Consider the following 27586-nt stretch of genomic DNA (forward strand, 5'->3'; position numbering starts at 1 on the left):
TTCGCCGTCGACGGCCAGACGATACCTGGAGTACATAATAAGCCGGTGAAGTTTCTAGGACGTCTGATTGATGGGATCCTGAAAGACAATGTTGCTCGTCAGGACATGATGGATTCGCTTGGGAGATGGCTTCATATTATTGACAAGTGTGTTTTGAATAGCGTCATGAAGTGCTAGATATATCTATACCTAATTGTACCAAGAATGCAGTGGAAACTTATGATATATGATGTACCAGTCTCAAAGGTAGAGAAGATGGAGACACTTGTCTCAAAGAAGCTATGTCACTGGCTAGGAGCAAGCAAGAACTTATCAAATATAGCACTCTACTGCCATCAGACAAAGTTGCGTCTCTAGTTTGAAGGACTCACGAATACAATGAAGAAGACGGTGGTGAATGCGGCACTTCAGTTGCGACACATCGAGACAATGTTGTCACTAGTATCAAGCCACAGTCTCGTCATGGCCGCAAGTGGGATGCTGATAAGGCAATATCTAGAGCGGAGGACAGTTTGCGGATGGGGGACATTGTGAGAGGTCAGGTTGGACGACGAGGATTGGGGGCTGGTCAACTCCGTAAACCTGTAAGAAAGCTCACTCAACGTGAATTCAGAACAAAAATTAGCGAACTAGTCGTCAAGGAGCATGATAATTTGAATTATGTAAAAGTTGTACAGATGCCAGTTCAAGGAGCTTGGACGTCATGGGAAGGAGTGCAGCAAAAGAAGCTGTCCTGGAGGAATCTATTTGATACCAGCCCTAAATTGCTGCAATGATTGGTTCGACAAACGACACTGTAGCAACACCAGCAAACCTGAAGCGGTGGGGATTAAGTGAAGACGATGCTTGCAAGCTTTGTCAACAGAGAGCAACGACTGCTCATATTCTTGTTGGCTGCCCAACAGGTCTCCAACAAGGCCAGTACGCTTGGCGTCACAACCGTTTACTGGGTATCATCGGGGATGCTTTGAAGACGAGGTTAACAGAACACAACCAAAAGCCGACCCGAACACAAGCATCCTATATCTATATCGTCAGGGAAGGAGAGGCTACAAATGGTTCAGGCAGAAGTTATACAGGAAGGCAGAGGACTTGCACTGATGGAGCTAGCGATTGGAACATTCGAATCGACTTGGGGGAGAAGTTATTTTTTCCTCCATCCATTGTCGTGACAAATTTGCGGCCTGATGTCGTAGTTTGGTCCCCCACTTTAAAGAGGTAATTTCGTCTGGAGCTGACGGAACCTCATGAGGCAAATAAGCAGCGAGCTCACGAGAGGAAGAACAGGAAATACGAAGAGCTGCTTCTAGAGGCTGAGCAGAACGGTTGGAGAATTGAACTTTGGGCCCATAGAGATAGGATGTCGTGGTTTCTCCAACAACACACTCCTCCGTGCTCTCGCTCGAATTGTTGTGGGCGCAAAGCTGAGGAACAAGATAGTGTCACTTTCTTGCTCATGCGCAGTAAAGGCATCATTTCATCTATGGCTCAGGAAGGATGAGCGAGAGTGGACACGCCCTATATATATTTAATCAGACATGACAACGCATCGTTGCTACATACGCGCAGCATCACTACAGTCTACAGATGCGCAGTTTTGTAGCAACAACATAGACGCATTTTCAAGCAACAGGTTAGTTTGAAATCCGTCTGGCCAGGTTGTAGACCACTTTATGTGTGTCGTCTGCATCAGAAACGGATTTAATTTTTAAACATCTGTCACATCTGGCCACTGAAGAAGAGTGTAACACTAACCTGTTTCTTTTTCTGTTTTTCTTATTTCTTGTTTGGACAAGTCATCGCCCTCCGCCTGCCGGGTGGAGGGTTTTTTTAGGCCTTTTTGTGGTTATTCACATGTCATCGGAGCTACAAGAAAACGGTGATTTCAAGGAGGAGCAGATCTTTAATACTTCATTTATATTAGTAGATTTCATACACATTCATTTGGCATTGTTACTGCCTAAATAGCTCATAAAATCAGTGCTACATTGAGGAATGTCATTGGCAAAATGTGTACCTATATTAACAAAATATTTATTGAAATACATGGCTTTCATTTGATTGCTTGCAATACATTCATTCCTACAGTAAATTGTGTTGGCAGAGAAACATGAGCATTTTCCCCAAAAATATTGTAACGAAATTTATTACAACTGTTACGCACACTAAAAGATTATTATAGTACACCCGTCAGCATGATAACACGGTCTGTACGATTTTATCTTCTATATTCACATTGAAATCGTACTTACCTGATATTATAAGATAAAAGAAACTCAGAACCAACACTCCAAAATAAGCCATCGTCATGTTACTTTTCTTGTCTTAAATACGTGTTTAGATCTCAAATATCGAGATATATAACACACGAAATATAATTAAAATCAACACGCGAAGACAAACTTCAGCTTTTGCATTCACCTGTGCGGAAATACTATGTGCGTGTGCATTCAGTAGGATACATGACATTCATGAATCAGTATACATTATACGACTAGGAAAATATTCCTCATCATTGTGGAAGTGCTAGAGTACAGAGATTTGAAATTTATGCGAAATGCTGCGCCGTGGAACGGGAAGGGGGGCGCAGGGCCCTGGTTCCCCTCACACCACGGTACAAAAACCAAGAAAAGTACCCTTTCAGCAACCAACATTTACGCTGATTTGTTTTTGTTTGTTCCGTCATTACAGCTAACGTGATCGCAAAGACTTTTGATAAATGTATTCAAGGGCAATTTTTATTTTGTGAAGGTCTTCTTTTAATTTCAATTACATTTCTCGAGAAAACAGAATTACCAAAAAACACAGCATAAAGATGTATTGAATAAATACAGAATAACTAAAGCTCATCTAAAGTGTTGGGAGCTCCAAATATCCTCATGAGATATTTTCTTTCTTCTCTGAGAAAAACAAATAATTATTTGTTCCTATATAATGCATTTATATCGACAGCGTACTGTTTATTGTACAGCGCCATCTCATGGACATCTCACAGAACTGATTTCCAAATACTCGTATTAGAACAGTTTTGCTAATTGTATGTGTTATAGTACATAGCTAATCATTTTCGTTTCCCACATTACAAAATATATCTCCATTGTGCTTTTAAATTAACTACTTGTCAATACCCTTGAATGTGAAGAGTTTCATAAAAATACAAACTCGAGTTCCACTTTACAGTGAAACATGTTCAACATGTAAACATGTGATAAATGACGTCATCCTTAATTTTGGTGGTTTCTCATATTTTATTACATCTGAATATTGGTGTATGTGCGTGCGTGTGTGAGTGTGTGTGGGGAGGGGTGTGTGCAAGTGGTCGCATGTGTTTGTGTGATATATATATATATTTTTGTTTCTGTTTAATATTTCGAACTGCTAAATATTAATCCAAAAACAATTTTCTCTTACTCTTCGAAACCTGGTTTTAAAAAAAGAGAAAGCAAATATCAGAATGTTGATTCATTTTATTTGCGCCAAAATAGGAATATGGCACATTTATCACGAAGGAAGTGAACTTTGGTCACAAGAAAATGGATCTCAATTCTTAGCTATTGATTTGGTATGGTAAATACATTCAGGAAAGCGTTATGACATGCAAAAACAAAATATCTTCCCTATCAACGTCCAGTATTATGTTTCCATATTCTTATTCGACAATAACAAATCGATGAAGACTGAAAAGCCTACATATGCATAACATAAATAAGCTTTTCATAATAGCCCATGAACTTTAAACATATTATATAGGGAATAAGTTTGTTAGCTCGCTTCGGATATGCTGATAAGGATTTTTTTTATTCTTCAAGTTATGAGCAAAATTATATACTTCACCAATATATGTAGTCAAATCTAATCATGTCATTTTCTTTCACTTCCATAAGATAATGCACTCGCTATGACTTCTATTTTAAACATTATGTTTGGCTAAATGATATTATGTGAATAAATAAGAACCTATCATGTATTTCAATTGTTTCTTGATATTCTGACTTTATTCATTAAGTTGAAAGCTTAGTGGATCAGTGAAACACGTACAAGAATTCTCGTTGTTTAATGCTAATCTGATAAGTAAAATTATTGATATGCAGCCATAATCAGATTTATAAATCGTATCAATAAGGCTTGTTTTGGGGCTTATTCCTTTGTTTTTTATTAATTTGTTTACATGGATTATTTTAATTGTCAATCGATGGTGTCAAATTCTGCCAATCTTTCTTGGAAATTAACCTTTCGAATAATGTATAGTTTTGTACGTTTTAATTGTCGGGCTTATTCGAGGAAAGCGAATGGGGGGGGGGGGTGAAAGGGAAGAAACAACACTATTTAACCCCCCCCCCCCCAACTCCACCATCTTTAACAAGAATTGTTTGTATACTATAAGGAAATGATGTCAACTTAAAGGGGTCATTTAACATTGTTAAATCTGAGATACACGGTCCTACATGTTACCAGTGTCTGAGATACGGTGTTATATGGAAGCCCTACACAAAACGATCAAGAAGTGCCTCAAAAAAGTAAAAATCTTTGAGTGACCGGTTTTACCATACTCGTTTTCCTCAATAGACTGTAGTGTTATGAAAACCGTTCGGCCAACGGTTTTCAAAATTTGTAATTCCAATCATTAATATCTTGATAATCAGACAGGCAATCGGCTTGTAAAAGTAATGGAGTTCCTGACTGACCTAAAGGTTTATAATTATCATTGCAGCATGAGCTAAATCAAGGATTATTTCTAAATGATCTAAGACAAAGTTACGGGATCCCTTTAATGGAAATATATCTATAGTTACTGTTATCTGGGAGGTGGGATCTGGTGAAGCACAAACAGATCATTCGTAGGGGGGGGGGGGAGTTTAGGGGTAAACCTGATCGTGTTGCTTTTCCTCTCCACACAATGAATTAAATGATGTTAATGATGATGAACAAATAACGGGATGGATAAGATAGCGATGCCTGCAGAGGCACCAGAACTGAGACCATTACAGGTAGACGGATAGGGAAATGGCTCTGTTTTAATTAGAAATATCAAGTAAACATAAGAAAAATAATTCAACCACATGCAAGAATAATCAATACAGAAAGGAAACGAATCCTAACTGCCCCTTGATTTCATGATTGATGTTACTTCACTCATCAGTTAACAAGCTGTATTTACATACAATGTTTATCAGGTTCTCAAACAATACATACATGATGCTGGTAGAGCAATTCAACAAAATCAGGAAGGAAGCCTATAGGGTAGAAGTAAGACATGCCTGTTGTTAAGACATATTAAGACATATTAGTTGCTTTTGACAACTTTCTCCTCCTTGTTTCCAGAATTGTAATTCATTTGGGATCTTGTGTAATCTTGTTACACAAAAATGCTAAACCAGAATCTGAAGTCATTAAAGAAGTATGTGTTCGACTTCTCTCATATTGCTCTCTTGAAACGCACAGCGTGAACAAGATACACACACACACAATAATAGATCACATCCATATAATTAAAATACTTCTTACATGTTATTAATCTAGTATTGTGCATTTTATATTATTTATCAACTGAGATAATAAAATAGTTCCAATAATTAGATCATTATTCTGGGTTTACAAAACTGCATGGCATAGACTTAGACTGTAAGAAAAACACAGTCACCTTCTGATATTTCTGTAATCGCTTCATCAGGAGTGAAAGATTCCGTTGGAGAAGATAAATATACTTAGTATAGGTTATCGAATGGGCGCAGACGATACGACACGGATCATTTCAACATTGTTTGTGTTATAATTATTATTATTTGTATTATCATTATTGTTATTTGTACTGCTGCCACTACTATTACCACTACTGCTACTACTACTACTACTACTACTACTACTACTACTACTTTTATTATTACTATAATTGCTACCATTACTAATATTACTACTACCATTACTCCTAATACTATCACTACTGCTACTACTACTACTACTTCTACTACTACTACTACTACTACTACTTCTACTGCTACTAATCATAATCCGTCTTCTACCACTACTACTACAACTTTCCCTATTTAAATGAAATAAAAGACATGCCTTTTGTTTTGAAAAGCCAGTTGATATAAGTTACAAGTTACAAGATACAACTTGGTCCTTGCTGCACTTTTTCCTATCTGAAAAGTGATTATTACTGCTATGATACCTTTAATTGCTGTTATCACTTCAAATGCAATACTTTTAGGCAGATTAAATATATTTTGAATATGTACGGTGTCGATGGTAGCAAATGCACATCGTATGAGGCAATATCATCCCTAAGAAACAATGAATATGGAAATAAGAGAAGTATCTATGAGAAAGAGTAAAATAGTTTTAGGTAGACACGTCCAACATCATCTACAAGCTTTATGACTCACTGGTTTTAGTCATATCTTGTTGGTTGACTTGTTCTATTTCTAAGATGATTTCCTGTTACACAAGTGAAGTCTGTCCATTGGTCAAATTCTGATTCTGGAACATCCACAGTTTCAGATTATCATTGGAGTATATGTAGTAGCTCCCTGTGCGTGGATTAGGTTGGTTTGCATCAGAAATGTCACATGACACTCTGAGGCTTGGATCAAGAAACTTGAATCCCGTTATTATAATATCAGCACAGGAGACACCTGAATAAAAGTAAGCATGGACAATTAAAATATACACTGATGGGATAACTATAATTAATCACAATTATTAAAACAATTTATCGAGAGAAAACAAATCCAAAACAAATTTAAGAATAGTTCACCGAAAGATGCATACCTGATCCTACAGTTTATCCTTCTGATTGCAGCCTTTACAATGTCCAATATGATAACCTCATTTGCATAAAGTAGGGATAAACAGTCTTGATTTAAAATCTATATCATAGTATGTTGCATTACAATTGGATATTACATAGACATACATGGATATCAGGAGAAAAAAATAGAGTGTCTTAAATTTATGAAAAAGGAAGAATCATTCACATTGTCTGTTTGGATCCATACAGGTGTTTACTCATATCATTTGTGTGTAAAAGTAATCATTTTGTATGAATTACTACGAAAAACAATTTTGCTATATCTATTTGATTTCAATTTTCCCTTAAATAGTAAATAAATCTTGGGTCATCGGGGGGCGTCGCAAGACAGTCCTACGAAATTGTTCAGCATCGTGGCATCATGCACCTTTTTTGTTCGACGATTTTTTTGTTGTTGGTGGTATCAATGTCTTGTGGCTGTCGAGAGTCTGTCATACTTCAGTCTTACGACTGTTGCCCAGAAAGTTCATTTTCCTTGTAAATGCAACTATACTTTAAACAAACATAACTTTGTTATTCCTGGCTCTTTTCTTCTGATTGAGGTGTCAAATGAAAGAGCAGAAAATGAACTGTTTGGAAATGTGATCTTCTCTCTGAAATTCAGATACCGTTTGCCAAATGACTTAATTGGTACCCTTTCTTCAAATTGTTTTTAATCACTCATGCGTGAAATATGCATCATATGAAAGAGGAGGATCTAAGCTTTAGAAATACGCGACATTTATCAATCATAATTGTGATTAAGTTATGATAAAACATCGATAATTCTCGGTTTCGTTTTTTTCTGGGACGCACTGTATATAAAATGTTTCTATTCTAAAAAGCTTTAATTTGCATTCAACGCGCCTGAAGGCCCGGTCACACAGGGAGGACGCATGGGGAACGCACGGCCAGCGCATGGGAAATTTGCAATTTTGGCTAGTGCGTTGTCGTGCGCCCAACTTTTGTCGAAGCTACAGCGAGCTGACACCAAATGCATAGCATGTTGCTAGCGCGCTGGACGCATACAGGGCGCATACAGGGCGCATACAGGGCGCATACAGGGCGCACACAGAGCGCACATGATAACAACTTCCACGAATGCACAGCGTGTTGCTAGCGCGCTGGACAAATGGTCCACGCATGCACCGCGTTCTACGGCGCACGGCCAGCGCATTGGAAATCGGAAAAGGCCGTGTGCCTAACTTTTGTCATGATTTTGGAAAAGCTAGCGAGCTGACAAAAAATGCACAGCGTGTAGCTAGCGCACTGTGCGTATACAGGGGGTGTGCTCCGCGTATGTCTGGCGCTGGTCTGGCGCGCTCCACGCATGTCTGGCGTGCCTTTGGCGTGTACATTCATGCGTCGAGCTCCGCGCACATTTTTGAGCATGCTAAAAAAAAAAACGACGCACACAGCGAATGACGACGAATGCATAGCGCTGGTCCAGCTTTGGTCCAGCGCGCTCGACGAACGAGTAACGAATGATGACGCACGCCTAGCGAACGACAACGCACTGGCCCAAATTTCCAAATGCAAATTTCCAATGCGCTGGCCGTGCTTTCCCCATGCGTCCTCCCTGTGTGACCGGGCCTTTAAACACACATGGAAGGGACAAAAATATGCTGGGTGCCCCAAAAGAACGCATCATCACAGGTCTACAATTTCAACGAGACCATTGACACAATGTTATTCGTTATTTGTAATGGGCAATCAATGCTTTTCTAAGTAGAATGACACCAGCATCATCAATTTTGGGTTAAGCGTTTTAATTCCACGTATATATTTATGAGGCAATGGCGGTTTCAAAATTTGATACTTTTGCAACCGTTTAGTAACGCTTGAAGCTGTGAGAAATGTGGGCATTACGGCGTCCCATACAATCGATTGTGGTGAAGAGCAGTAGGCCAAATCGTGGCAATAACAGGCCTACCGATGTGGCTACCAGGAGTAAAACAAAACCATTAGTAGATTTGATCTTCAGCAACAGTATTTGCGAATTGTATTTTTCGCTCTACTCTAATTGACTATACTTGTAACACTCGATCGAGTTGCCTATATTATTACCTCCGTTATGAGGATATAGGAAAATTATATTTCTTGAATTTTGCGTTTATAGTCCGGTGTAAATGGATTAGGCCAAGAGCCTTTCCTTAAATAGTCACCACATTTTACCTATTATATTTCACCTCTCAAAGTTATTTAACCCACATAACTCATTTACTAAAATGTTGTCAGCCTGAATATTTTGACGATATGGTATACTCGTTCTTCTAAAAGATTCCCCATCTACTTGTACCAATGAAATTTGCTCCACATTATTGGAATTATGCTAGTCCATTTTTATAATAATAATAATTATAATTATCCTTGCTTATATAGCGCCTAACACTTACTTTATCAGAAGTCTCTAAGCGCTCTACAATAATGCAGCACAATTACCCTGGCTTTAGCAGTGCAGCTGTTATGGGTCACCCTGTATATCAGCGTAGGTCCGGTCTTTGTGGAGTGGCTTGTGTAATGGGGTGAGAGGTAAATTGGATGAAACGTGAGTTAAAGGAGAAGGTACAGTTGGAGTCGAATTACCTTCTTTCACGTTGCTCTCCTCTGTTCGTTTCTGGAAGAAGAAAAAATCTTTCCTACACCCTCTTTTTCTCTATTTCACTATTCGAATGGGACAGAAGAAAAAAAGAAGTTTTCTTTTCATTTTGCAAATCGAGTTGTAAGAAATCTGTTGTGCCAAAAATTGTTTATAAATGTACACAAAGACAACAACTAAAGCATTTCTCTTACCAAAGAATACCCTTAATTTTATTTGTACCTGCTGAAAGGTGTATTATTGGAATAGAGTACAATTAAAGTATAAAAATGTTAATACATATTTATGCAAACTTCCCCATCACCCATCTCTCTCTCTCTCTCTCTCTCAATCACTCTCTTGATATATATTTGTTCTCTTCTTTATGTTTCTGCTTCCAAAAACGAACGCCTTTACATGTTTTTCCTGCGTTGTAGTGCGATAGGGGGGAGGTGGGGTCTCATGAAATACAAAGTTTTTTCTTTTATTAAGCTCCCACATACTTTCCATATGCCCTCATTGTTATAACGGTTATGCGAATGTACGCCATACAAATAAATGAGTATCATTTCATTATCAACTTCTTGTAATTGTTGCGCATATTTTGTTATGTGCTTCATAAAACAGAGAGTCATTTAAAGACAGTGAAATTTCATCATTTTGTAAATACACAAATGAAACTGATACTCACATTTATTTTACTCAATTTTTTCCATATCTACGATTGGCATTAGCAATATATAATCAAGTGTTGCAACATTATATACCTATAAGAAATTGTTAGATAATTCGTATTTACGCCCAGTCATTAATATGATATCATGATCTTTTGACAAATCTTCGTCAGCTTGATTTAAATCATCATTGTCAAAAGTAAATTGAAGTTAAATATTTCTAGAATAATAGTACTTCGCCATAATACATTATGAGAAAAGAGCAACATTAATTAAATTCACAATCATACCATTTTTTTCTTTACCAAATATATTAGTAGGCTTATAAACAATAACAGGTGATATACTTTTATCAATTGCAAATAGTAAGCTTAAGGTTCGCGATGTAAATGAAAGCTAGGGATTGTATACAAAAAAAATATGAGAAGAAGCTATGAATTATAACACTTGGCAAATGTCATACAGTATATCCATTCTATATAATTAAAATGTGTAAGAAGATAAATACACATATTTTTCGGGGGCCTCATTAGAGGACTTATTAATTTACATTCAAAACTTACTAATCAGTACAAAATTAATCTTACAAACATAACACAAAAGGTAACTATAAACTTTCTCTCTCTCTCTCTCTCTTTCTCTAAGTTCCATATCGATTTACTTTGGCGATCATGCTGTTCCACAACCCTCGGCTCCTATAGCCTTCTCTATTAGCACCACTCCCAGTTCCTTTACTCTTCTCTCTTCTAACAATTTCTGCAGACTGTACATCCAAAGTATCTTTCTTCTTCCCCTACACCTCCTTCCCACAATTGTCCATGGCAAGGCAAGATTCTCTAGGCCTTCTTTACGTGTAATGTGACCCATGAACTTCAACTGCATAATCAGCATCTCACGTATCATTTTCCTTTGCACTCCAGCTCTTCTAAGAACTTCCTCATTACTAACTTTATCCGTCCAATTTAGCTATGAACATCGAATTGAAGTACACACACATCAGTCAAATGTGTAAATTAACTTCAACAATTTCATTGTTTTTGTTTTGTCAGTATACTTTCCTTTCTGCTAAATTGCATTTCTATGCTTTCTCTGATTTCTCTTTCAACATTTGTTTCAATTCAGAATCTCTTTTATCTTTTCCAGATGTATTGTGTTGTAAAATAACTTTATATACACTCCAGAATGATAAGGTCAGAAATAAATTTGGTTGGCAATTACTTTTTTTATTTTTAGTAAGCGATGAGCCATGTACTATAACACGTTACATATGTAACACAGTATATCCTTCATGTGTAAAGAGAATGTGAAAAAAGAAGGTGATTTTTTTTTTACATGGAACTTCTTTATAATTATTTAATAAGCAACGCATTGCGAAGATATACACCTCAAAAACATCGCAGAGTCTTACAGTGAAATGCTACCATCTAAACAATTTTGACATTATGTTGTCACAGTTATTGGGAACTTAACATTACAAATATACTTTTAATATTCATAATCAACACAAACATACACGCACTCACACACGCAAACGCACGCACTCGAACACACATAAACGCATACACATATTCACTGTTGCCCACAAAGTAGGAATATTTTTTCCTTACGTCTTTTATGAAAATATTGTAGCAGTATGGATTATTCTTGACAGATAAAGTTGAAACCTTCTTGGAACTAGTCCCAATATATATACCAAATCCTAACCCTTACCCCAAACCTAACCTAAAACCTAATCGCGACCCTAACCATAACCCTAAAACTAACTTCAAACCAAAACGTAGACCGGACCTTATAATCTTGAATTTTTGCCGGAGCAAATGTAAGCTAATACAACATGTATGTATTAAGTATATAACAATTTTAATAACTGTAAAAACAACGTACCACAACAAACGTTTTTGAGTGAACATAACACAATACAAAATCAGTATCATTTTAAACATAGAATTTTAAAAAAAATCCATGTTCAAGAGCAAACCTGACTTCTTTTTAGAGTTGTATATCAATCAGATATTGAATCAAATTAATCATCAAGATAAGAAATTCAGAAGAATTCCCGATTGAATTCATTCCCCTTTAAAACAGGATCCTTCTGATGAAATTGAGGAAAAATATTATGATATGCATTTTCACCTACTGTGATGCTTCACTTCAACCATAGTATAAACAGGACTTTGGACTTTGGTCTTTGTTCACAAATACATTGTAGGTTAATATTTGCTGTAACAAGTAACATGGGAACAGTATACTTGGCTTGGAGCAATACACATCCTTTGATATTGATCTGTCCGATATTTGTATATCCATATCATAGTTTACATTGGCACACTTTATTACAATGGCTTTATTCAAGTGGTTCAAGGGCTAAATTTACTTATATTGTTAAGATTGTACCGGAACTCTCAGCTTACACCCCTTTCGTATATTGCCGAACTATCATGATTGATATGGGAACAGTGGGAAACAAACGATTGTATCCTCCCTACATTCCCTCCTTCCTTTAACGTTCCATATAACATGATAATAAGGAGAATAGATTGGTGTTTCATACAAGCTTCACATAAAATTTTACTTCTTTATGTTTATTCAAGACAAATATTTATAGACTAATATTTTATCAAAACTCGCGCATGAATCAAATAAAGCAATATCTTACTCTAAGCTGACACTTGATTATAAGTGATATGTATCTTTAAGATGTAAAAGAGCCTTGCCTTTTGCAGAACTACCGTACCTCCATTCATTAAACATATTTTGTAAGCCCTAAAATAACAGATTATTTATATCTAGGATATCTTAATCGTTGAGGGGCTTGCGTCTAACAAGCTTTGCTTATTTCATTATATATACATTTAGGCCAAAAATGTACCTTTATCATGTTAATGTTTTCGATCTTTCTTTTGTTGTCTTTTATTCAAAAATAAGGCATTGTTTTATGTCATTATTGAAATTGTCGAGTCTTCACATTCACGTTAGACCACTAACGACTATACAGGTTCGGTGATCAGTGTTCCATTAGAATAGATGGAGAATGTACTCATGACACGAACGGCTGGAGTTACCGCATTATTGGAGTAACATTACACTGTGAGATCTGTTCCATCACCATCAGAACCAAACACAATGCCTTCAGAATGTTGTGGATCTGGAAGAGGTCCTGGAACAGTGCATTGGATAAGGTTTCAAAGGCTGAAATAATTCCATTTTGCCTGCATATTGGACAGCATCTCTCCATGAAATATTGCTAAATAGAGTTTTACGGGCATATTATCAAAGATGTTAGATATTGCCATGTATCAAGACTGTTATTATTTATTCCATTAATAGAGGTGTCAACTTAGTAATTAGCTTTACATGTTGTGACTCTTTAGAACCACTACAAGGTGCAATACTTAACTATAGCTGTATTTTTCTGATCCAGAATATTGAAGAAATGCGGGTTTTTCCATTAATTAATAGAGGTGTCAACTCTTTAACAATTATCTTTACATGTTTTGCACAACATTGTCGGGAAGGGTATTGACAATATTTTGCTATTTACTGCCAAATTGCCTGTACTTTCTAGGTACTCTGAATTTCTTGAAAATGCTGAAATGTTGACCATCATGTGCAGGCGCACCGTGGCCTTCGGAGCGGACGCGACGATGCGTTGCAGGCCAATCCATTGTTGTCTTCTCTGAACGCTTCGGTGCGCCTTCTCCTGTGTAGATGTGTATAAGAAATGTATTAATGTTTTAATGCTACGTTTATCTACCTTGTTTCTTATTTTGTCTTTTAAAGATCTTTCCTCCCTCTCTCTCTCTCTCTCTCCCTCCGTGTCTCTCTTTCTCTCTGCTCCCTCTCTCTCTCTCTCTATCTCTCTTTTATCCCCTTCTCTCTCCCCTCTTTTCTCTCTCTTCTCTCTCTCTCTCCTCTCTCCTCTCTCTCGCTCTGTCTTTCCCTCTCCCCACCCCTCTCTCTCTCTCTATACCTCACTCTCTCCCTGTCTCTCTTCCCTCTCTTTCTACCTTCCTCTCTCTTCCTTCTCTCTCCCTCACTTCCCCTCCGTACCTCCCATCCCCTCTCTTTCCCTCTACCCTCTCTCTTTTTCTTTCTACCCTCCCCTTTCTTGTCCCTCTCTTTCTCTCTCACCACTTATTCTTCTTCTCTCTCTCTCTCTCTCTCTCTCTCTCTTAGTCATTTCTCTTATTTTCGATTTCCTCGTCATATCTCGCCTTAGTCTAGCTACATCTAGCCAGCCGTTGTGTATTGTATTGTAACCATATTTTCATGTGTGTGAAACAATATGTTCTTCTTCGGTGTATATTCTTTAGTTCAATTTTGTTTACACTATTAAATTTCATTGTAAATCAACCATTTTGAGTTCCTGAACTCTACGTGTTGATGTTTTGAAACCGAATAAATAATAAATAAATAATAATAATTATTAAATGACGTGTGTTTGTGCTTACTCGTGAGTCGGGACATACCTCTCTCGGTAACGCACTTGACTTCCAACCTCGAGGTCTCTGGTTCATGTCAGTCTTTGGAACGGTCAGATAACTAGGCAGTACACAGATGATAGTAAGTTGGTCTCATGGGGTGTCGGCCTATTTGACTGTCAGTCTATTAGACTGTCGATCTATTAGGCTGCCAATCTACTGACCTGTTGGTCTGTTAGGCTGTCTGTCAGGTTGGCTGTCAATCGACTGACCTGTCAATCTACTGAGCTGTCGGTCACGTGGGCTGTTGATCTATTGGGCTGTCACTATATTGGGCTGTCGGTCACGTGGGCTGTCGATCTATTGGGCTGTCAATCTACTGGGCTGTCGGTCACGTGGGCTGTCGGTCTATTGGGCTGTCAATCTACTAAACTGTCGGTTTAGTGGGTTGTCGGTCACGTGGGCTGTCGATCTATTGGGCTGTCAATCTACTGAGCTGTCGGACTATTGGGCTGTCGGTCACGTAGGCTGTCGATCTATTGGGCTGTCAATCTACTGAGCTGTCGGTCACGTGGGCTGTCGGTCTATTGGGCTGTCAATCTACTAAGCTGTCGGTATATTGGGCTGTCAATCTACTAAGCTGTCGGTCTATTGGGCTGTCAATGTACTAAGCTGTCGGTCTATTGGGCTGTCGTTCACATTGGCTATCGATCCAGTGGGCTGTCAATCTACTGAATTGTCGGTCTATTGAGCTGTCGGTCACATTGGCTGTCAGTCTATTAGGCTGTCAGTATATTGGGCTATCAATGTATTAAACTGTTGGTGTATTGGGCTGTCGTTCACTTTTGCAAGTCTCAACCACTCGCAAAATCAAAAAAAAAATCGTGCACGCGAAGTTTTTATTTTTTACGCCAATTAATGAGTCGAAACATATTTTTATCGAAACATGAACAGTGATCAAATTGAGATCTTGATGGTTATTAACCCCTCTCTGCGCTCCCAGGTTCACACCAACCACAACTTGGCACTTAACGAAACAGAACAATAGTAAGGAGAAAGATGTGCACACAAATGTTCATCTCTCACATCAGCGACATACATCTACAGATAATAAATCAAAACTACTTACTGGTTGGGTCATATGTTAGTGCTGCACTTAGTGTTGTATTTCCAAGGTAATTGCCAGCCATACACGTGTAATTGGTACCCTCCTCAGGATCTGAAATAGTGACTTCGTTGCCTCCTTCCATAGATTCATGTATGAGTGTGCCATTGGAGAATATGTAGTAGTTTCGCATGGCTGGTGTAGGTTGGTTTTCAGCTGTACATGACACTGTGATGCCTGCTCCCTGGGTTACATAAGCTACAGTGACAGTGGTACCGGCATCAGATGGGGAGGCTGGGTTAGTAGGAGGGAAATGAGAAGAAAAAAACAAATTCATCTATAGCTCTTCCGTAATTTTAATAGAAAGACTGACACTCTACAACTGTATGGAGACCTAAGGTTTCTGCTGAATTTTGTTAAAGTTTAAATTGAATCCGATCTGGATCAGTGCCATATCTACGTGTACATACTATCCAATTTTGTTTCTATATTAAATATTGCCTTATTCTACCGTGGTTTCAAATAACTTTATATGGCCAAGATGAACAGGTTGGCCAAAGTAAAGATACATGTATGACTTTTCAAAGCCTGCTACTAATTTTTTATTTGTATACTTCAGACTAAGTAAGTAAATTTTGCATAAGATCTTAACTGAGTATCTTTTACTCACACTGTATATTATCCAATTAAAACAAAAATAGTTGCTTCACTCATTCAAATCTGATATTAAGTAATCCTGTTTATAATAGGTATCAGGACATCATTTTTATCCATGCAGTTTATATCCGAATATAAAACCATTGGTCTACTGACTGTGTTGTCTGAACATGAAGTTACTTGTATTGTACCAAACATGTCGAAAATGTGAACAATGAAAACATGTGCCTTCTTTTGTCTTAAGAACACTATTCAATTCTTATTTATTTCATTTCCAACAGAAAGGTAAACAAAGATATTACATTTTGTTCATACGTAATTCATTTTTTCTGGGACTATACAAATACACTTTGCACATAATAAAATTATTACAACACTATAAACTGCTATGGGTAAAATAGGAATCAATAACGTCTACTTTGTTGTGGTAATGACCTTTGTACCAAGGTAGCTAAGCTTCTTTTGTTATGCTGATCAAGGTTGAAAACCTGTTGTATTGAAGCGAGTGAAGGGACGCCAGACAAGGAAGTGATTGTGTAATCATCGAACCGATATGTCACAATGGATACTCTGTATGTAGTATTGTACAATGTAGTATTGTACAATGTAGTATTGTACATTATTACCCGTATCAGACATCTGAGCTGGTCATTTACAAAACCGTATTGCCCTAGTTTTCACTAGCAGTGGGAACGGAGGGGTATATTCTTTGTATTTTCCTTGGTCTCCCTGCGCGTATTGATTTTGCGTGTAGCTAGAGACGAGTGAAAATATACCTTGGTATTTTCCACGGTCTCGCATCTGACCGCGTCGCATTTTCATTGCGCATCTATTATGCGTACGAGAACCTGCGCACTTTGCGCGCACTCTATTGTGACGTAATAATCAAACCAAATACACACTGTTTGCAGTGTATCGAAAATGTTGTCAAGCACTGGATGCACAGTGTTGGTTTGACAAAGTTTGTTCAGTTCTTGAGATTGTCATGGTGGATGTCTGTATTTGCTCTAGATGTCTGATTTGGATAACAATAAAAATATTGACTGGCTTTACTTTCGGGGGATATCAGAAATATTGACCGCGCTAAGACCATATTGCCCTCGTCTTTCGACTCGGGGCAATATGATCTAAGCTTGGTCAATATTTCTGATATACCCCTCAAGGCCAGTAAATATTATATAAATGTACATGTACATGTGCTGTTATACACTGTAGAAACATAAAACGAGTCTCTTTCTCTATGGTGCACAATGTACATGTATCTGAACCCTGTGTATTGAGTCTATGGGGATTAGTTGAGAATAAAGTATTCCTAGCGCTATTATGCTGCTAATGTCATCATTATAGATCCAATGCATATCATGTGCACAATATGCACATTGATATAAAATTGTATGCCACTGTACCACCTTCAAAATATGTTTTTCTACCCTTTGAATATTTTCATACTTTCCTTTTTTTTTAAACTAATATCGGAAGAATGATCTTCTTCTTATATATTTCACCTTTCACGACTAGAAATTTCTCCAGACTACATGGAGATCCAAAATGTCTAAATGTGTTCAACTTTGTGTTACACGGCTCTCCAAATCGTCACTCTAGATCTCAACTCTCCAGAAAAATACAAGTATGGAGGGTTGATCCACAAACAGAAAATGAAATTGAAAACTTGATTCTAGTTCGTAAAGTTATGAACCAGAGCAAAATAACACCGAGTTCCTGTAGGAAATCTATTTATTCAGATGGTCATATCTCAGCCAATACTTAACATATTCAATTGGTTTTTGACATTATTTTTGATGCTCTTTCTGAAAATATTGAGTAATTCTAAAAATAGATTTTTGATAAGTTCACACTTCACCACTCTATACATAGGTATTATATGACAATCTCTCTCTAATGATACATGTAAGCTCCTACATACATGTGTAGAGAGCTAAATGTTATAAATGTGCTACCATTATGGTGCATATAGATTTATTGAACATTACATGTTAGATTATTAAAACAAGCTACTCCTACTTTCAACATCACTATCCAAGGAACCATAAGGTAGAAAGGGGGCATTCCTATCAATTCCAACTGCAACACACAAACTCAGAAGAATTCACAAACTCTCTTTTTTCAATCATACGGTACGCTAATATCTCACTTCCACTGTGAAACAACCAGCAGTGTCCGCTTTTAAGAAAGCATTCCTTTCTGATCCACAACTTAAAATTAAAACAATTAGACCACTCTCTTCGACACACCTTCAGTCAAAACTCCTGTTGGAGAGTTTCAGATGATTACCAACCAAGAGCCAAGTACCAGTTGCCTCGGTCGTAAATATTGTTTCCCTGGGAGATTTAAAAAAATGAATGTTTGAAATGACAGTGTTCTATATTTGTAAAAGTACCTTATTAGCATAGCATCAAGCGAACAGTGTGCTCACATTCTCTAGGACACTTACAAACTCCATTAGTGTGGTTCAAATGCATGCAAGTTGTTAATAAGTGCAATTGAAATATCGATCTCTATTTGATTGCTATCAAGTTAAAACTATTAACAAGTTAAAGTTGTTAAAATGAAAGCTAAAATAGTTGTATAAAGTGCTTTAATATGCAATGTTATAGATGAGATAATTATTTGTTAGCAATGCATTGTGGCTCTAGCTTGGGACCAACATGTACATGTGTACATTAATTCAATTCAGAAAAAAGTAAAATCTAAGTTATAACAGGTCTTTCCCTTACTGTTTCCCTCCCTTACATGTGTACTTTGAAATCATTATAACAAAAATCTCAAATTAGCTTTCTGTTTTAAAATACACTTTTGATTCGAGACATATTTCTTAATCTATAGCTTCCAATTCAGAAGAAATGTTTACAAGCTGATTATATTACAAAAATATTGCACAAGACCTATCATTGTTATCTTTTATAATTGGGCCATTATCTTTCCTGGGCATATTTTCAAATGCTGTCTTAATTTCATAATAACAATTAAAAAATCATACATTCAATTCTTTCCCTCCTTTGATTAAAATGTACTGTTCACCTTTTCATCATTGTTTAAACTTGGAGAGAGAAAACAAATAATCAAAATAACAAACTTTGGTAGAATAAGTTAGCCATTTGTTTGATGAATCATTACAAAAAAGTAATCAAAATTCTTGAAAGTCAAACAAAGATGTCGATGCTCAATTTATTCAAAAAACAAATTAATCAAAATGAGAAAAACTCTTTTGAAAGTGAATTCAAACATCTTGAACAAAAATTCCCCTCACCTGGCGTAGTTGTAATATTTCCTTCTGTTGTAATTGGTTCTGGTGTGTTTAGAGCATATACATAAACGTTAGAATTGTCATACTGTATATGGATGATATATATAAACAAATTATATTTCTTGTCAGTTTCAAAGAGAAAACGAAACATCCAAATGTTAAAGCTTGCAAAGTCCAGAACAATTAAATAGAATATATTTAAAGAGTATATGCCTAAAATGAAATGGTTAAAATCAAAGGCTATTCATTTAGCGGCTGTAGTACTAGCAAAGAAAGCCATATAAGATATATTAAAGCATATTAAATATATCTATGAAGAGTGTGCCCCTTTCTAGTTTCTACAACCCTAACCTTACGAATATAATGTTATTCTTTACAGGAAGCATAATGGCAAGTTAAATTACCAGTAATTTTAGTTCCAAAGTTCTATTTGAAAGCATAACGTAAATGTACGTTCTAAAGAAGAATAAAGGGTTCTATCATACATGTATGAAGAGTATATACTGTATGTAAAAAAACAATACTTGACCAGATTCAATGCGACACATAAAAAAAGCTTTATCTATTAAAGCAAAGTGAAGAAAAGAGTTAGGTATGAGGTTGGTCTAAGAATTTAGGTCTCTTTACTCTCTACAGAGCTACGATGAATAGTCCATATCTAAAACAATAGGGCCTACAATAAATGTTAACTGCGGGTAGGAAACATTTGGAAATGGAATATATTCTACTTTGAATGTTTTAATTTGAAAATAGAGGACAGGGTAAATAAATGTGAAAGGATATATTGAAATCTATACAGAAACAATTCAGGAGTACATTGAATGCAATATGTGGAAGTGTCTTGTATGTTGTGGTCTAAAGTGAAAGTCAATGTTTTTTGTGGAAAAGTGATATTATTCTGCATCATATTCACATACACACATGTGCATCAACTACAGACCAAATTTGAATTAATATTTTGCAAATAGTGCTTCTGGAATCCTCATTAGAATAATGAATAGAGTTACACGACAGTTACTATCAATACTACAAGCTAATATACCTTTCAAGTAACTATTAAAGGTTAGTGGCAAAGGTTATGAGTAGTAACTTACTAATAGTTACTTACTAACAGTGGGAGGACATAACTATTAGTACATGTACAAGCAAATGTGTGTGGCCAGATACATATCATGCATGAATGAATGTTAGAAGGAATACTGATATGAGTTTCATGCACATGAAAAAGGGGGTGAACAGTTAAATGTACGTCAAAAGGATGACAAAGAAATGAAGAAAACAGAAAATGCTGACACAAAAGAGGACAGGCAAAACCATTGATAGGGAATTTCTAAAATATGAATAAATCATGTCTGACATAAATAGATTGACTAAAAGTAATATAAAAGCTAAGAATAAGAAAATGATCACAATGTTTCATGAAACAAGTTCATTGCATATTCGAATCTAAATTAGTTATAAATTTAGTATAATTTGTTGGTAACTGATAATAAGTATTTGTGTGGATGATAACACACACAAATGTTTGTTTTATAATGAGAATAAATGAATAAAATGAATGATAATAGAACGGAAGAAAAAAAATGGACATACCGGTCGTTGGAGGAATGGTTGGTCCTGTTCATGGTATGGGAAAAGAGCAAAAAGAAAATAAAACAAATAAAAATTGAAATGTTAGAAAAATAGCCATTTGTATGACACATGCACAATCTTACCCGGGAAAATATGAAGTTGTGTTTATGAGCATGCCTTACATGTATGTTGGACACTATCTAACTGAGTTGTGCTACAAGGACATTCTTACAAGTGCATTACGTTTTCTACCTCTGTACCCACACTCAGAAAAAAAAGGATAAAAGAGACAAATATTCATGGCTACAAACCCTTATATTTTTGACAAATCTGATGTATATTTTGAAGTTAATTCACTCTCCACTCCTCTGTGTTTTATTGACAATGGGTCAGTACAACACCCAACGCTTCTCACACACATGACCATTTCAGAACAATTCTTGACTGAAGCTCAAATACACACAATATAGGAATGGCTGAGGATTACTCTAAAAGCGCTCATGCGGCTGCATGTACACGTATGGTTGCCAAAACAGCCAGGTTCTGTCAAGATCAGTCAAAACACGAAAGCAAATTTACTGTTATTCACTAATGATGTGGGCCCTGAATCATAAAGAGTTGCGAAGGATTCAAAACAATCGCTACTTAAAGTTAATGGCAACTGTGTACTTCAGAGATTGGAGTTGTGGTCAATTTGAATCAATAGAAACTCTTTATAACTTCATAAGCCTCAAGTTTAATTTGTTTAAAATGAAGCTTTGAAAAATTATTACAGGTAAATGCGGTGTAAACCAAAGAGCCATGCATTTTGCAAACCAAGGAAGAGGAAATCAACCTGTGAAACATGTCAACACCAGACAAATTAGCAGGAAAGCAATTTTTAAAATCTAATACATGTACATATTCCACTGCTAACGCTCGTTCAGACATAAACATGAGGCGGCAAAACAGCTATGGCTGTATCTTATAACACATACATGTAGTTCCGCGAATATGAGCAAGTCCTTTTTGCATGCAGTATTAAAGCAAATATTAACAGACTACGAGGGTAATGGTACAACTATCATTGCCGAGGTGATCTCGGGGCTACTATCATCCCGAGCCGTAAGAGTTGAAGCGTACTGAATAAAGACCATGGTAAATGTCTATACAGCTTTGCAACTACTCCTTCATACATTTATCTTTTGCAGGAAAAAAGCTTAACAAACAAAAATTGTTTGTGTACCTGTAGTCCTATACCCTCAAGACAAAAACGTTTAGTGTAATTCATATAAAGGAAGAATGTAGAATGCAGATTGTTGTATTTTTTGTGGGATAGTTTGATCCTCTGGTCTGATGAACAAACTGTACACTTTGTGTGAGAGTAGAGAGCGGAAAGTACATGTAGTTAACGAAATATTTGCCACACGGTGCTTTGTAGTGGTTACTAAAATACCAAGTCTTGCAACATGCACCAACAGCGTCAAGAAAGTTTTCATATTTTTCATTTTAATGAAATATATTTGTCTTTTCTTTTAATACTTTTCATTGCCTCTTCTGATGTCCTCTCGCTTTCACCACTCCCAGTCTCCCTCCCTCTCTCTCTCTCTCCCTCCCTCTCCCTCTCTCTTTCTCTCTCTCTCTCTCTCTCACACACAATCTATCTCTCTCTCTCTCTCTAGGTCTGTCCTCATCAGTCTGAGTTGGCCAAATAGACCGCTATTTTCTGATCTGGGAAATTAGCCCGCAGTTACAAATTGCGTTCTTCATCAGCTTGAAACTCGAGCTCAAGAAATTTGCTCGTGTTTGCGCATGCGTAGTGCGATATTGGACCTTCGAGCTAACATATTAACGCGCCTGCCGGGATCAAGAAGTCTTCAGAGTCTTTGTGTGAGGGTGGGCACATGATGGATGCACATATACTGTACTACATGTAGTGTACTGTACATGTTTATGTGATTTGAACGATTGCAACACCACTGTAGGCTAAAACAAAAGAGTGAACAATAATTATTTGTTAATGTCATGTTCATGTATATTCATCATTCATAGTAAGGGAGATCTTCATGTATGCATGTTTATTAACTTCAAGCAAGTCATATTTTGTGGCTTCACATTCTCTTCCAATCGTACTACTGGTTGTAAACTGAATTTAAATCCCAACAGCATTGACAAAATTTGAATATCTTGAACTTAACTTCATCATCATCCCGTGAGTACCCAAGGGGGGAATTGGGGATGGGGATTTCCTTGTAACCGCTCTCCATCTTGTTCTCTCTGTAACCATTTCCAACTCAATTTCTCTACCATCTTCCCCAATAAAATCTATCCACCTCTTCCTGGGTCTTCCTTTCTCTCTGCTGCCCATCTAATCACTTCATCTTCATCTTTCCTCTTCACCTGTCCATACCATCTCAGTCTGCTTTCTCTTATCTCCTCCCTTATCACAGTCACTTTTACTGCCTTTCACACCTCATCATTACATAACACAAACCTCTCTTCCAGATTTACACTACAAACACATCTTGAACATAGAAAACAAGGAGGGCTATTGAAACCAGAAAAAAATCTGTTTAAAAAAGAGCATACTTTGGAACAATGACTGCATTCATATAAGAGGGAAATATATACAGATTAATAAGCCAGTAAATAAATGCAAATATGATGCAGCCAATCTCATATACATGTAATATCAGGGATTGTGTCTGGTACATGGGTTACAGTATTTCATGACAATCATAGTGTAATACTGAACTGTTGGTTCAGCTTATTTCAACATACCGATACACAAGACTTCCCTAAAGACTGGGCCAGCTTGTGCGCATGAGCATGACTCTTTCATGAATATCGCAAGTGGTCTATATTTGCAAAACTTTCATGCCACGTGACTACATTTTTATCTATAGTGAACAAGGTGCATTTTTGCAACTTGAAAACTATATTGCTGTAAAAATTGCTATCACCAACAATTTCAAAAAAAATCTCATGCCATGAGAGTTTCTGGTATTACAACAGCAGATGATCACAAAACATGTCACATCTGTTAAACAATTGAACCCTCCAAGACATAAAGAAAAAGGATTTACTCAGAAAAGATTAATGAATGCAAATATGACTTGTAGATTGAAAAAGTGTACCCAAGCAACAAGATGGTTTGATTGAGTTTGAATAATGGTTTGATACATCAACAAGATCAAATCATTCCACACTAATCATGACATCATAATAAACACATCAATTAAGCACAATAAAGTTCACTATACCTCAACACATGAAGCATCAATTAAAGACACACACACTAAAATGAACTTCATCAATAAATGCGCAAGCATGAACACACTTTCTCAACATTCCTTCATTAGGAAGTGGATTTAGACTTCAATTTAAAGTTGAACAAGTTGGATGGTTCTTCACCCCTCTCTCCACTCCCAAGGTCACACCAAACACATCTTACCAACACAACAATAAAAAGGAAAGAGATGTGCCAAAAAATGCTCATCTCTCACGTCAGCGAGATACAGGGAGCTGCCTCGACAGAACCTTATGGTTTTATTTGCAGTTTCCCCAATTCATTTCTATTGCTGTTTAACTTTTTATAATTCCGATATATTTGTAGACATGTTTCCATTTTGTGTGTATTTTGTGTTTTCTATATTGTATATAATCTGTATCTTATATGTTTTTTATAGACTTGAATTGAAATAAAACTTGAACTTGAACTTGAACATGTACAGATAATAAATCAAAATTACTTACTGCTAGGGTCATATGTTACTCCTTCACTTAGTGTCGTATTTCCAAGGTAATTGCCAGCTAAACACGTGTAATTGGTACCCTCTATAGGATCTGAAACAGAGACAGTGTCGACTCCTTCCATAGAATCATGTAAGAGTGTGCCATTGGAGAATATGTAGTAGTTTCGAATGGCTGGGCTAGGTTGGTTTTTGGCGTTACATGACACTGTGATGCTTGTTGCCTGGGTTGCATAATCTGCAGTGACAGTGGTACCGGCATCAGATGGGGAGGCTGCGTTGGGAGGATGAAAAAAGAAAAATCAGATTCATCTAATACTATTAAGTAGTTTTGAAAGAAAGTTTGACAATTTCACCTCAATGGAGGCGTAAAGCTTCAGCTGAATAATTGTAGGTTGAATTGAATATGTATTTCCAATCTGATCTTTCAGTGTCACATGTACATGTATACACCGTCCAAGCTCTTTTAATACATTAAATATTGCCTTGTACAATGGTATCATATTACTATTATGGTCAAGACGAACAGGTTGGATTAAATATATGACCGTCCATCCTAAGCCTGCTACCAACAAAAAGACGGGATGAATAAATTAAAAACGGGTTTTCGGGGGCTACGATCAATCAAAACTACAGACTAAGTTATTTTGCATAAAGTCTTAACTGAATATCTGTTATCCACACGGCAAATTATCCAAATTTGAAAAACTAAAGTTGCTATACCCATTTTAATCTAAATATTAAGTATTTACTTCTGAATATAATAGGTACCAAAAAAAAAATATTTTTATCCACACATTTTATTTTTCCCATATAGAACCATTGATCTACTGATCGTACTTGTAAAGAATGATAATATCTGCCTCCCTAAATCCAAAATTCAAATCATACTTACTATGAATATTTAAATCTGTAGATTCCTGTCCATTCAACTCTGGTATCTGATGTCCAGAGACTTGACAAACCAAGGTCTGTCCATAGTTCTCTAGAGTTGCAGGAAATGTGAACACACTCTTTGAGTTAGATAAAGGTGCTGTAGCTGGTGGGTTCGTTTCCACTATCGTGTTCCCATTGCCATCAGTCTGTGTAACTCCATTGAGGGTCCATGTAAGAGTATTTTGTGGTTTGCCACCAACAGCATCACATGTTGCTACGTTCATGTCCTTACCGTTTGTCACGGTACTAATCAGAGTCAATGTCAAAGTTGATGCAGCTACAAGTAGGAAGAAACAATGGCAGAAGTCTTAAACAGATTGATATTCAGATTTGCTTCCAAAAGAAAAACATTATGAAACATTATAAAAAGTAACATACAGTATTATGATGTAGCAAGCACAAAAACACAATTGATATCTCAAGAAATACAAGATGCCATAGAGTGAGTCCTGCTTAAGAGTACCTAAAAATATACTGATTCATAAAAGAGGGTATTTGCTAGCAACTATCCTATTGTAATGTAATACAATGTAATGCATTTTTTGATGTACATGTGCTCCACCCAGACGAGGTAAATCGGTACTTGGTATTAAGTCTTTGTTAAATGCCTCATTACAAATAATGTTATTCACCTGTTACAAATAAATGTATTTCAATAGTCAGAATGCGAATTGCATACATTAATTGTTGCTAGGTAGGACTAACAATATACTTGCCCTACCTAGCAACACCTAATGTATATTATTCGCATTCAGACTATTGAAATAAAAATTATTATGTACAATTGTTTAGCCAGAATTGTTTCTCTGAATTAAAATGAATGAAACATGTACATGTAAGAATCTTTAATTACAAATAGGCCTACAGTCAAAAGGATTCTAGAAAAATTACCCCCTGGACAGTTACCCCCGGAAAACATCCACCCAAGGACAACAACCCCCCGAAAACAAATCTGCTTTTATTAAAACCAACTTATTATCAGGGTTGACTTCCCCTTAATGAACAGGGGGTGGCTAATTATCGTAGGGGTAATATTCAGGGGTGGGGGTAATTGTCCTCTGGAGAGGAAGGTAATTGTCCATGGTGGATAATTGTCCGAGGGGGTAATTCTCTATGGGGTAATTGTCCTCGGGGGTGGTTGTCCTTCGGGGTTTTTTTTCCGGGGGATAATTATACTGATACGGGTTAAAAGTCGTGTTTCAAGAGCAAGTTTGTTTGATTGAATTTCCCTAATTTGTCAACATAATATAAATTAATGTAGGAACTAGTTACATATCTATTATTATCAAAAGTTAAAATACATATATAATTATATAATAAATCAGTTAAATAACAATATCTTTCAAAAAAGACAGTTCGCAAATCATTTCAAAATTGAAAAATGCAGGAGACAGCCATCTTAAGCTTGAACTTGAGCGCGATGGAGGTCCCAACCGATTTCATTTCTCAAATATAAACTAAAATACCTTGCCATTCTACGTACACAATTCATAAATTGCATATATTGTACTTACCTTCTACCACCAGATTTATAGGACTGGCATTTTCGTCTGATGGAATAGAACATATATACGCCCCATCATCCTCGACTTCTGCATTCTCAATCGTCATCACAGATTCAATTTCTGATAGTGACGTCACAATAAAATTAAAGTATTTAGATAAAGTACTGAAACGGGTTTGTCCATGATAGATAGGTGTATAACCGCCTCCAGTAACATCTATCCATTGAATTAAGGGAGCTGTTCCACCATTCACAGTACACGTGAGTGGGACGTTAGTGGCAGCTGCTGCTCTGGAAGGACCTGACACAGTTACCGTTTGACTACTGGTTGCTAGAAACAATCAATAAAATAA

At 36.6% G+C, this 27586-nt stretch overlaps 1 protein-coding gene across 1 annotated transcript; it reads right to left on the bottom strand.

The window, feature by feature from the left end:
- Positions 1-407: 407 nt before the first annotated feature.
- Positions 408-27586, bottom strand: LOC576481. The gene is made up of 5 exons (XM_030978827.1): positions 27244-27586; positions 25689-26006; positions 24798-25067; positions 3412-3421; positions 408-582 (listed from the first exon to the last, which is right to left on the bottom strand). The coding sequence occupies exons 1-5, from the start codon at positions 27338-27340 to the stop codon at positions 408-410; spliced, it is 870 nt and encodes a 289-aa protein (XP_030834687.1). The 5' UTR covers positions 27341-27586.

Source organism: Strongylocentrotus purpuratus, unplaced genomic scaffold (genome assembly GCF_000002235.5).
Source record: "Strongylocentrotus purpuratus isolate Spur 01 unplaced genomic scaffold, Spur_5.0 spur5_scaffold_1, whole genome shotgun sequence".
Lineage (NCBI taxonomy): Eukaryota > Metazoa > Echinodermata > Echinoidea > Camarodonta > Strongylocentrotidae > Strongylocentrotus > Strongylocentrotus purpuratus.